Genomic DNA, 13,525 nt, shown 5'->3' on the forward strand with positions numbered 1-13,525 from the left:
GAGATGGCTGAACACCTGCCTGCCCATGGGAGGTGGTGAATGAATACCTTGTTTTGCTTTGCTTCCGCGTGTGGCTTTTGCTTTGCCTTTTAAACTGTCTTTATCTCAACCCATGAGTTTCCCCCACTTTTACTCTTCTGATACCCTCCCCTGTCCCACCAGGGGGGAGTGAGCGAGTGCTGCGTGGTGCTTGGTTGCTGACTGGGGCTAAACCACGACAAGCTGGAACTTCTACATGTTTACAGACACCAGTGAAAAATAAGGTGGATTTGTCCACCTCTCTGCTTTTCAGCATGGGATCAGCAAAAGGTGGGTGACAAAAGAAGGCTCGGATGTGCCAAAACCCAACTTCTCCATGTAAAATTTCCCATATGTCCCAATCTTGAAAGAAAAAACCTCCATAAAATGAAAAAAGTTGAAAAGCCAGTTCCCCACCACCCACCTATGTAAGTAAGGAAAATGCTTTAGAGCTCAAAATTATGAAGTCTGCATGTATAGAAATGTTAGTGTTTGTTAACTTGGAACGTACTCCACAAGCAGTTTTTTGCCCATGTGATTCTCCAGCATGATTTCTGGCCCACATACTTCAGATTTGAAGAAGAGAGAAATATGTCACTGGCCACAGCTTATATCATTAACATTTTTTTTCCCCCCTCAAAATCATTGCCTGTCAGCCAGCAAAAGTAAAGGATGACTGTCTGACATGATCCAGCAAACTCAATCCTATGGATAGCAAAAAGATACTGATGTTTTGATTCTCTCAATTGTGGCACAACTAATTAACAGCAATTGCATTAAGTGCTGTGTTGGGTTTTTAACACTGCCAGTGATCTACTGTTTTGACTTCTGAGTGCAAAACTAGGTCTTATTGAACTGTTACTCAATCTAAATATATTTATAACATACAACTGGAGAGTAAACACAGCAGGCTGCCTCTTGGTTTTGCTGTTTCCCTGATCTGGAAGCTGGCTATATTTCTTTCTAGAATTCATTTGATTTGTCTAAAGCAAACCAGTGAGATTTTTCAGCATGCTAACAGCCAACACACCAAAGCTGACACAAGTGTTCTAATTCAAAGTATGACTTTAACCTATTTTTGTTTACCTGGTGTATTGTTGCTCATAGCAGCTGTAGTGCTGGGCAAGACAGGGGTCACAACTGGAGGAGGAATTCCTGCTGCCATATCCAAGAGAGGCTGAATGATTTCACTCTTGAAGACGTTGTTCTTCTGCCATAAATTTAGCACTCTAACGATTTTACTCTAAAATGAAGAAAGGTTATCAGGAGACCTGATCCATGCTTATTTTTCCTGTTATTTTCAATTATGGAATTCTTAACAAGCAATGTCAATCTGTCTAGATTGAAGCACCTTTAGGTTTACCAACGGTAAGAACCGTAAGAAGAGTTGTACTGGGTCACACTGAAGATGTCTAATCTATGAACCTGAGGCTGACCTGTATAAGATGCCTAGGCAACAGTAACAACACACCATGCACAGAGTGACAGTTCTCTCAACAGAAAATGAAATATAGTACAATGAAACAAAATTAATATATCTGCACTTTCGCACCTTTATTCTCGCAAGACAGAATGGAAGGAAAATAATTTCAAGGAAACATTTTAAAGTATTACCAATAATCAAAGCAAGGAATTATTAGTCTCCTAAACTTTTATATTCAACTAATATGAATGCAACTCTGATCTACCCATGAACCAAAATTACTTATATCCACTGAAAAATGGGCATAAGGCTGCTAAATACTCTTATTAGGAAAATAGCTCAATATTTTGCAAGCTCTCTTGACAAAGTGAAGAATTTAAATTGCAAAATAATTCTCTGCCTATTGAAATTACATAGTAATATTAAAAATGTGGATCACAGGGAAGGAAAAATAATATCAAAATTAAGACCTCATACAACTCCATCAGATGTAACTCATTATTCAGCTTGCAAATACATTTCTATTCCACTGTTTTAATCTGCTCCCAAATCTCCTAACTCCTCTAAAAAGGCAAGAATCCTAAGACAACTACAGGAGACGTACTCCTGTACATGACCGAACTTGTCTTAATCACCTTCCATGGATGCCTTGGGTTTTCAGATCTTTGGCTGAAAAATACAGCTGTAGGATGGCATGCCACTATTCAAAGAACAACCTGTCTTTCTCTTCCTGCAGTGTCCTGCCTCACTACTTGACTTAATGGTTCTACTACACAAATTTATGTGGAGATTAAGTCCTTAGCATTTCACAACTTTCTGTAATTTTTTCATTTTTGTAATAAGAAAACTAGCTATTGTAAGATTAGTGACAAGTGTGAAAGAAATGAAACTGCCTGCACCCTCTGCTATTTCCAGCTAACCTATTATAAAGACAGTTTGGTAGCTATCTTGACTACTCTGGTCCAAGGGAACAGCTGAGCTACTGGGGCAAACTGTTCAAGTTAGGCCTTATTCAGCCGTTGGTTGATGCAGTATCAAACAAAAAGTAACTTTTGAGATACTTTGCTGTTCTTCTATTGTTCCTGCAGTCCAAAACACACCAGTTAGCACTGAAGCTACTGCTACCAAGACAGATTATTTATTCCTTGACACTATAAAAACCTGCTCATTCATCAGACAATAGAAGACTGACTACAACTCCCTGTCCTGTGAAATGCCTGCTTAATTTTTTTTCCTCATCAAAATACATTAACCCAAATCCATCCAGTGTTCCTGAAAGCCTTTTTGAAATTCTAATTACTCTAATTGGATGTGTCTTCCCCATCCCTACGCTAAGACAAGAAAAATTAAAAGAAACACATATAAATGTGTACGTTGATAATTAGATCCACTCTAGCAAGCAAAGAAGTGAGATCAAAATCTTTATTCTTTATAGATAACTTACTGAAGATTCTTTTAATTAGAAAAAAAAAAACTATAAGTGGTTTACCTTGTCATCCCCAGGACAACGGTACAAGTTCTGGAAAGTGCTGATGATGTTATTGCTGAATCTTGGAGCAAATACATCCTTTTCTTGCCCAAACTGATGTCGGGACTGTCTTACAATGGAGTCAATGACATACAGACCAGGTACCTTGTATTCTGGTTTGCACTACAAAGAACAATAATTTAAAGTGTGCGTATGTGAAAAATACCCAAAAACCATTAATGGCAGACTAAATATTAACAGTTCTCTCTAATTTTTAAATGAGTCAAAGTATTACCAAAATGTTCTCTATTTAACAAATTGCCCTGAAAAACTAAACTCTCTCAAAAATAGCCAATCTTTAATGTTTGAATTATCACATGTATATGTATTCTGCAAATACATAGATCATTTAAAACCAATTTACTACCACTCAAAAAACTTTTTAGACTATAGCTATTAAAAATTAGCACACGAACCACATATCCTTTTTAAATGCACACACCTATTTTAAGAGAACAGCATAAAGCATGGCTAAATTCTTAGTAGTACATTGGGACTAGATGTAGATGTAATTCAAGATATTTTTGTCCTCCTTTATGATCAAAGTCAACATTAAAGTTAGCATTTATTTACTTTATTTTACATCATTATAAGCAGAATGTCTTATAAATCTGTTCTTGTTCTGGTGGGAGCAGGATATATGGACATCTGTTCGGCTGAGAATACACCAGTGATACTTATTTTAAAACTGTGGAAAACTTGCAAAATTTACAAACAGCATTGTATTTATAAAGCATGTCTGCTAACTACAATACTAATTACTTTGGTAATTTTACTTGCTTAACAATTAAAGCTATATTTTTTGCCTTTTAATTGCAAAGTAGTTGCACCAGACTAGTGCAACAAGTTTTAAGACAGAATGAAAAGTGATACAAAACTATAATGAGGTCATCACCGGAACACACTATGACATGGATTCAAGTCATGAGTATTGGTTGTACACACTTATCACAGAAGGTACTATGGAAAACACGGGAAAGTACTCCCATTCCACCTCTGGTGAAGTAGTCTATAAAAATACTATGTAACATACTAAATTCATCATCTCTACTACAGTGCCAAACACACACTTCAGACTACTAATTTTATCATAGCCTAGATACAAACTTCCCGTTTCGTAAAGTGCTGATTTGCTAACATTTGCAACCTCAATAAAGCATTTATTTAGGCTCTAAACATGGTCTGGTGTTTTTAAGTATCGCATTCTTTATTTTTAAGAATGTGTGTGGCATCCTTTTAAGAATAAATGTGCATTATTAAAATTATGACATTAAAATCTAATTCCATATAATACACTGTCTTCAGAGAATCACTTCAATGTATTGTAGTTACTCAAATTTTAGCTGAATTATTACCAATAATTCCACATACAGAACAGACAGGTATATGACTTTTCATGATATTGAAATTAACAAAAACCAGACATATTTAATAAGAAAACTCAGTAAATATGCTAGGTGGAGTATTTAAAAACATGGCACATACAGAAAGCAAGAAAACATAATTAATATAATAATACAGATTATAAAAAAGGAAAATACAATAAAATACAAATAAAAACTTAAAGAACAACAGCTGTAGCAGTGAGCCTGTGTATCCTCAATCTGAGATGAGACAAGTTTTTATACAGCAAATGTTCACTTATTTTCCTACGGAGTCTAAGCAATAAGATAATTTGATTACTCAAAGAAATCATTCAAGTGTCGCTCTCACAGTGGAATATCCTAACATACGTGCAAAGTCGTCATTTGACCCCTAAAGTGATGTTCTGCCAGAGAATAAAACAGTCAACCAATACGACAATAGACCAGTGAGTTAAGTGTCACAAAACAAAGACTGTCACAGACAACTACTTCACCTGAAGTTTCAGTAACCTCATGAGATTAATTTTGAAGAAAGACAATATTGGAGTAGGAAAGAATCAACAGTAAACTAACTGAGATGGCACTGACATCACTCTGGACAAGCCTACAGCAGATTTTAATGGAAGATTCGGTAGTTCTGAGCTTTAAGTGATTGTTCCCAGGAAAAACACTCCAATTATCTTCCAAACATACAGCTTAAGTCCATAAATATCAAATGGCTAGAAAAGAGCTTTTCATCTGCTTATCTCCAGTTCTACTAAAATAAGAACTTACTATTTGATATTATTAATGATTTGCATGCTTCACTAAATTGTTTATGACATACTGAGAAAAAAACATATCAAGCTCACCAAAGGGAAACATCTAACCCAGAGTGATCATTAACAAGGTTATCAATACCAACATACATCTGCCTTCTCTAACCAGCAACAAACAGTGCAAAAGTCTCTTAGCAATTAGTACTGAACACCGAACACAAATGTGGGAAGATAACCCATACTCCTAGTAGCTTATGGAAGGGTCATGAACGACCAGTCCAATTCCTGACAAACTACCACTCTCTCATTCAGGGGATGAATCTTCTCTCATGCCTCTGAATACAGAATTACCAATCACAGCCACTGCAACTACAAAGCAGGATTTGGAACCTGGGTGATTCAGGATTAATTTTGGGACATGCAACTGTAAAGTGCTACTTACTGATCAGACATGGGTAAGATGTACACCTGCTCTCATCCTCTTACGTCTACCTGTAGTATTAAACAGGGATCAGAGGATATTGATCCCTTTTCTTAGACGTGGAAAGAAGTCAGAGGCGATGCCCCAAAAGTCAACTACTTGACAAAACACTAGCAGTGATGGTAAAGTATACTGCTGATCTCTACTAGTGCCATGAAACACATATACGACACCTTTTCCACATAGGACTGATGTTCTAGCACTGAAGTAATTCATTCATGAACTGTTCTGAGACAGTTAAAAACATCAGGCTGGAGCTGAACCCTGTTTATTCTGTCCGACCACTGCCAAAAGGCACTGCAGCATACACTGGGCACCAAGGAATAAAAGGTAATGAGGAAGACAGCTACAGAAACAGGTCAATCTAGACTCCTTCGTAAAATGGACAACAGAAGAAAATTTGCACCCAAAGTTGCAACATGAACAGACTAACTTCTCTAGCTTGTTTGTCAAAATAAAAAGGCGATTTGATCAGAATTTACGCCTATTTACAAATGGAGAAGAAATTCTATACCATAATGATCAACCGTACAATCAAATACAATACAGACAAGGAGGAGACTCACAAATTGCAATCCATGCATTTCCAACTGGAGATAAAATGCAGTTTTACCCAAGAATAATTAACTGTTGCAAGAAAACAAAATACAATAAAATTCATTGTTATTCAGAATCTTTAAATTAATACTGCATCTTCCCAAAAAGTAATTCCAGTCTAGCCATATAAATATTTTTGTTTTAAATTACTAGTGGAAACTGCTGACTGAAATGCTACACCTCATGCTACACAAAAGATGAGGCTGAATGGTCATCTTCCCTTCAGCTTTAAAATCTATGGGAAAACCAGGCAGAAAAGCAAAAGCAACTGTCACTTGCCAAACCACTGTCAGTTCTTTTGCTGTTAGCCATTCACATGGGCTACACTGACAGCCTCTTTTAACATTAAATGAATACATACAGAGTAGTCCTAAGATAGCATCCACAGTCATTCAGCTCAAAGTATATTGTAACTATAAAATGAGGACGAAGTATTTGTCTTTCTGCATCATGGGTTACGATCTGATTACTAGCAGAAACAATGTAACTAAAACCTGAAATAAACTAACAGGTGATAAAAATAATCCATATGTGTACCTAAAACCTGATGGGTCTTCAATACTCTGTAATCCAAAATGAGGACATTTTTCTCAGTGCTAACACAAAATACCCATGACTGACTTACCTTTTGAATGAATTTCTCAACACTCTGTACAACGTGCTTGTAGAACTGGAAAATAAAATAATATTTCAATAGGGGAGAAAACTCTGAAGATGCATATACTTGTTCAAGTCATGCAGTATTGGTAGTAAAACCAGAATTAGAAACTTGGTGTGATTAACAAGCAATCTAGTACCCACGGCTGAGTATGCTGTCTTCCTTGCAACATTTAACAGCATATAAAAAAAGCTAATCCTTTTCTTGCCTTCTGAAGGTTTTTACACTGGATTTTTTTTTAAATAACATGCGCTTATTTAGTGAGAGCTAAGATAATAATATAACTGTTCCTTCCAAATCATATTTTTTCATTGCACACAACTGAAGATGTTAGCCTAATGTTACTAAGCATAGCACTTCTCTACTTCATTTAGTTTCCAAGTGTTCACTTTAATAACCTAAAAACATGAGAAGACCTTATAACATCTATTATATACTTTTTCTTCAAAATTGGTTTTTGGAATCTCACATATCACCACAATAGCTCTACATCATCTCAATAACTGTTCTACACAATTAAATGTTGTTAATGAAATGATAAGAGTGGAAGCAGGATTTCCAAGTTAAATACATGATAAAACATTTTGGTGACATTTAACTGTTTAATTTATAGAATCGTTTACTATCATTTGCTACCTGTTTATGTTCGATACAAGTTTTCAGCATTTCCGTTATACTGCAAAACAGAGACTATAATTTACAGAGACTTACCGTATTTAAGAAAGTCAGTAAATTTTACTCTTCTGTCATCAAATTGCTTTTTCTCCAAATTACACAAAATCCCAACATGGATTTCATTATCTGAAAATGCACCTGCATTCTCAGCAGAGAAACACAATAGGAAGAGCACAAGTTCCTGGTCTATCCTCTTTTTAACCTCTCCAGCTTTCACTGCATTGCCATTTGTTTCAATGCTTAATGCTAACTGCATACTTCTTTCCTTCATCATTTTTCAGTGCTGTTTTCTGCTGCTCCATTGCTGTTCAGCATCACCATCAAAAATAAAAATCTATGAGCGACACCCATGAAAAAGTATGCTAGGAATTTACAAAAATGAAATAAAACTTATACAAATGTATTGATCCAAAGGCATACATATCTTATATTTTCAGGTGGGGCGGGGTGAATTGTAGTTTTATATTTATTCATCTGTTCTCAGGCAATGTCATTGTTTCCTTTTTAAACTGAGGGGAAAAAAAAAATCTGTCTTTCAGATCTGATTGAAGAGTCAAGTTGGTATAATTCTTTCTCACATATGACAACCAGCAAATGAAAGTCACACAACAAATTAAGCCTTCTGTTGTGCTCCTGAAAATCCCATCACATTTGATCATAACTTGGAAACTGTACACAGAACAAGGGAGACTGAAAGCTCTACAGCAAGTTTTTTAAGCTATTCAGTTATTTTGACACAGATGAGAAACGGAAAGGAAGTCAAAGCTAGCCAATTTCTTACCTTTATAGCCTTGATTGCTGCCTTGGTGATCTGTGTCATTTTAGCTTTAGAAATGGGTGGCTTATAATCATTTAGCGAGTACAACTGCCAAAAAAAAAAAAAGGGTATCAGAAATATTTTCTGCACTGTTAAGCAGTACAAAAATACATTATTATTCCACAAGAAAATTAGACTTTTGATTTACATCAGATTTTAAATACATATTACACCAGAAAAGGCATCCCCATTTAAGGGGAAAAAAAAAAAAACCAAGGCCCAATAAAATATAAGATCCAAAATGCTTAAAATATAGCAGGTTTTCCTTTGCAATTGTCACTATATACCTAGTTTTCCTAGTACTAAATACAGCAGACACCTGCAGGTGAAGTTACAAAGGAAATATATACAATACATAAATACAGTAGCTCTCATTAACTTTTTTTCTAGGGCCAAAAATTTAATACACTTGACTACCTTTATGGAAGCATAACAAGATCCTTAACTAAACACTTACTATATTCATCATCATATGCCCGCTGAATCAAATGTTTCTATTTTCCATTAAACAAAAAACCCAGCCCAATGAGAAAGAGCATGTAGCAATTTTGCCACTTAAAACAGCAGCTTGAGAAAAAGTGTAGACTTCCTCCATTCACTGCCTTAACTCAGAGGAATAATAAATCAGAAGTATTACAAATGCTTAAGCAAAAATCCAGCTGGGTTCTAATTTTACCACAGCTTGGTAACTTCGTTAATATCTAACCACCAAAACAGCCACAGTACACTAGTAGCAGAGTTTTGCAACAATTTTCTCCCAGGATGCAGTAACAACTCTATTCTTTTTACTTGTATATACATCTCCTAGCAGAAGCAATCCAGCATGACAGATATTCATTGGGAGTCTGCTACATAGTGAGAACTATACATTAACTAACTTCACAGCTATGACTGATAAGGGGTAACTGGAAACAACTCCATTGTTCACACTGTCAGGACTCCATCATCCAAGGTTATTTACTTGCTGTGAAAACCTCTGATTATTCACAATATATGGCTTTGAACAAAATGCTGCTCTTTTCTCCTTCAACCCTAGGTGTTAACAAACAAGGGACTGTCTAGTATTTGCGGCTTTCATACATAGAAAGACCAGATGCAAAACGCCAAACTAGTTTTAAGGATATTCTTGTCTTAACTGACATTGTACTTTTGTTTACAACACACATGTTTAGAAGCACGTTAGCTCAAAAACAGAGCTCTGATAATGGGAATGACCATCCATAGACATTTATTTCCTTACTAAAGACAGGAAGGATTGGAGTTTTTCCATAAAACAATAACTGAAACAGAAACAAAGCCAAAGATCCCTCTCCTCTCCTACAGCACACCCTGAACAATGCAATGTATTGAACTAGATTAATATCCATAAAGATATTAGCACCTTTAACTTCCTAAGATTCATCCAACTTCCAGCAAACCGCTAGCTCAGAAAACATAATTCAGAGTCGTTTAACAAAGTAAAATGCAACCATGACCAGGATCACACAGTGGAAAGGATTAGACAATCTTAAATATAGGTCATGCTCCCCAAGATGCTTATAATAATTTATTGCTCTGAAGCCAACACATAGGTATTCTTGAGTTGTATTTGAGTTTCCAAGAGACAAGGATTTCCTCTCCCTGCAAACATGAGATGCTGTTCTCCGACCTCTCCTGTCAAAACCAGTTTTAACTAAAACTTTGCATGGCTGTCAAAAGACCAACTGAAAAAAATTGGCTTGTCCAAGCATAAGTGTTGGTCTTCTCAGCTTGAAAGGACTTCCACTAAAACAGTGAAATTATAACCAGTTCACAGCTGGACACCCACTTTTTAAACAACTTACTACTTCTCACTTATGCTAATGTTAATTGCTGTTGCAAAATATTCTGAATTACTTATGTACTTCTTATACAACAAAAAGCAATATGAATGCCTCTAGAATTCAAATACATACGTGTTCTTCACCACCATGGGGGAAAGGGAGAGAAGAGGCAGAATACCAAGAGTTTCCAGTCAGTTTCTTCTCTGTTTTGCACAGATAGTTCCGTGCTCAACTTCCAGTTACTCTTAGGTGATTTGCCAGACTGTGGGTCACTCATGCTGGCTTGCCGGCTTGGCTGGATGATGTGCAACTACAGCTAAAGTACTTCTGGTGCCACTACAGTGCCAGAAACATTTTGCTTAGATTCAGGCAATGCCTTAGCAAAGTCAGCTTGAGTATTCCTAGTCAGCACTCTCAAAGCCCAAAATACTAGTAAAAGGAATTCACAGACATGTGAGCCTAGATTCAAGAAGCCACCTTGCCAATTGGAAAATAGTCCCAGAAGAGACAGGAACAGTAGCTCCTTCACTATGACACACACAGCTATGAGGATGACAAATTGCTGACTCACGCAGATGTGCTGGGACCACACCTCACCAGTCCATCAGCTTACAAAAGATCAGGGAAAAAAGAGGGGATGGGGCGGTTCAAACCATTAAGAAAGCTACAACACAGTGCTGGGAAACATGCCAGCATTGCACACAACTGATTCTGAGCATCAGCTGCGTGCAGTCAGGTATCTTAGTAGCACACATTCAGAATATGCCAGAAACCAACAGGATGATATGGATTGTTGCTAGCATCCCATTACTTGACCCCAGGTAACAGAGTGCCAAGTTTAGCATTAAGTTTAAGGACCAATAATTCAAGCTAGAAAAATAGAAAATGAACCAAAAGAAACAGCAAGATTAAGAACATGCTTCTGTAGAGATAGACTTTTTGGACAATGGATACATCTGTATCCAGGCTTTAACAGCTGTTTAAAGGAAAACACAAATCCCAAATTTAGTACCTGGAAGAAGCCATGCTTTTAATTTCAAAACAAAATGTATTTGTAGGAAAAGTACATTCACTTGGAAAATGTGATTTGAGTCTCACTGCACGGCAGAAGTCTGAAGCATCAGCATTTGTACTAGAGGCAAAGCAAGGGCCCAGTGTGAAATACCTACATGTGTTTTTGCAACATCTAATGCAACACTTTTTGCTTTTGAAAAAAATTAAGTTTCACTTCCAAAATTAAGAAATGTGACATTTCTTAAAACTTCTTAACTCAATCTTTTAGTATTAAACAGAATTTAACTACATAAAAGACATACCCAGCATAGCTTAATCCAAATGAAAGAGGGCCAACCCCCCACCACCCCACATTTTTCTGAACACAGATATCCTAACATGCATAAACATCTTCCTGAATATCTACTGACAGCGCACACATTCTTTGCTCTATCTTCAGCAAATTCACACATTACATTGATTAACAGTCAACAAGGAATCCCTCTCTACTTAGAATCATAAAGTGGTTTGGGTCAGAAAGGACCTTTAAAGATCACCTAGTTCCAACCACCCTGCCATGAGCAGGGACATCTTTCACCAGACCAGGTTACTCAAAGCCCCATCCCACCGAGCCTTGAACATTGCCACAGAAGGGGCATCCACAGCTTCTCTGAGCAACCTGTTCCAGTGCCTCACCACCCTCAGAGTGAACTTCTTCCTTATGTCTAATCTAAATCTACCCCCTTTTAGTTTAACACTGTTACCCCTTGTCCTATCACTACAGGCCCTCGGAGAAGTCTCTCTCAATCTTTCTTATGTGTCCCCTTTAAGTATTGAAAGGCCTCAGTAAGGTCTGCCCAGAGCCTTCTCTTCTGCAGGCTGAGCAACCCCAACTCTCTCAGGCTGTCTTCATAAGACAAGTGCTCCAGCTCTCAGACCATTTTTGTGGCCCTCCTCTAGACAACCATCCAGCCAACTCCTTACCCATCAAATGGTCCATCCATCAAACCTATTTGCTCTGCTGCTAAGTTGGCTAGATAAGCAAGACTTTGTTGCCTCTCTAGTAATGGAAACTTTGTTTTTTTTCATCTAGCATAGATGATTTTTAAGACAATACACGTTTAAAGAAATCAGGTATTCTTCAAATCTAGTTAAAGCAAAATAACTGTAATTTATTCAAGATTATAAAATATGACAAGAGTTTAAAATATACATTATAAATGTTTTTAAAACGTATGCTTATGTTCTGGCTCATTTTTTCCTGTATACCCTTTTGTACAAATGCTTAGCCAAAACAGTTCGCTATAATTATTTCCTGATCATGCTTTTGTAAGGCATTCATGCCCACTGGCAGAAGATAACTGCTTGCCCTCACATGAAAGAAGCCTTTAAGCGAACTGTAAGTGACCATAAGTTCTAACAGGTAACGTACATGTAAAAATACAGCAATCAAGTTTGAGAAACAAACAGGAAAAAACATAAATAGAAGCCCTTTTCAGAAGAAAGAAGGAACAGCAGATTTATTAGAGTGCTCCTCCAGGGCCAGAAGACTATAAAGAATGAAATACCTACTAGCTGTGATTTGTGAATTCTCATTTGAAACAGTTGCACTCTTGTAGCTCTAAGAGACACGACGAGCGTCAGAAATTCATGTCAAGGGCTCAAGTGGAGAATTAGGAAACAACGGATCAGTTAGGTTCAATGTTTGTACCAGAAAAAATTTTATATATTACTCAAAAGAAAAGAATTAGTGGGCCCACAGATAATTTTATGCAGCTATTGTAAGGAAAAACCAATGAGCACGCTGAGAAGTCACCAATATAGTCCACCTGGACTAAAAAGAAGATATTAACCAAAGATCTCTCACAAAAGGCTCTAAAGAAACTAAGCTCTCCTAAATAAGCCTTTGCATGACAAATAACCTGATAAATCACTCCTTAAAGATAGCCAGCAAACAATTTGAATAACAGCCATTTTGTTTATAGTAAAGGGAAGTCCCAACAGAGTCCCACTCATGCTGGAGACTGTGCCTGTGCTGTCACATGTGTTCTGGATAGGACAAAGTCATACTATCAAGACCTGCAGAGGAACATCAGTGACACTAACGAGTAATAAGATGACAGACAAGCATGAGTACACATGAAGTAGCGGACAATGGCTGACTATTGCCATTCTGGAATGGGATATGCTGATACACAAGATATTTCTCAACAGTAAACCAGAAAAATCTCAGTAGTAAATGCAGCGAACAGACTTTTAGAACCACAACTTTCTTTAGGCAACTGTACTAAGCTACAGGGCATTCTCAACCTCTCAATACTTCTGGAACTTCTACCTTCCCCTCTAATCTCCAAGGCTGGCACGAAATCATTAGAAATAATGAAAACTATGGAGACACTTTTAAGTGAAGG

General features: G+C 36.9%; 1 protein-coding gene across 5 annotated transcripts in view; it reads right to left on the reverse strand.

The window, feature by feature from the left end:
* SCAF8 (SR-related CTD associated factor 8) overlaps positions 1-13,525 on the reverse strand; it is a 166,715-nt gene that overhangs the window by 135,298 nt on the left and 17,892 nt on the right. For all 5 annotated transcript variants that reach the window (XM_075087887.1, XM_075087890.1, XM_075087886.1 and 2 more), the window contains exons 2-5: positions 8,284-8,367; positions 6,795-6,839; positions 2,931-3,092; positions 1,105-1,261 (exon numbers count right to left, since the gene is read on the reverse strand). In XM_075087887.1, the coding sequence (XP_074943988.1) occupies positions 1,105-1,261; positions 2,931-3,092; positions 6,795-6,839; positions 8,284-8,367 (448 nt within the window). The remainder of the gene's footprint in view (positions 1-1,104; positions 1,262-2,930; positions 3,093-6,794; positions 6,840-8,283; positions 8,368-13,525) is intronic.

This window comes from Phalacrocorax aristotelis, chromosome 3 (assembly GCF_949628215.1).
Source record: "Phalacrocorax aristotelis chromosome 3, bGulAri2.1, whole genome shotgun sequence".
In the NCBI taxonomy this organism is placed as follows: Eukaryota; Metazoa; Chordata; class Aves; order Suliformes; family Phalacrocoracidae; genus Phalacrocorax; species Phalacrocorax aristotelis.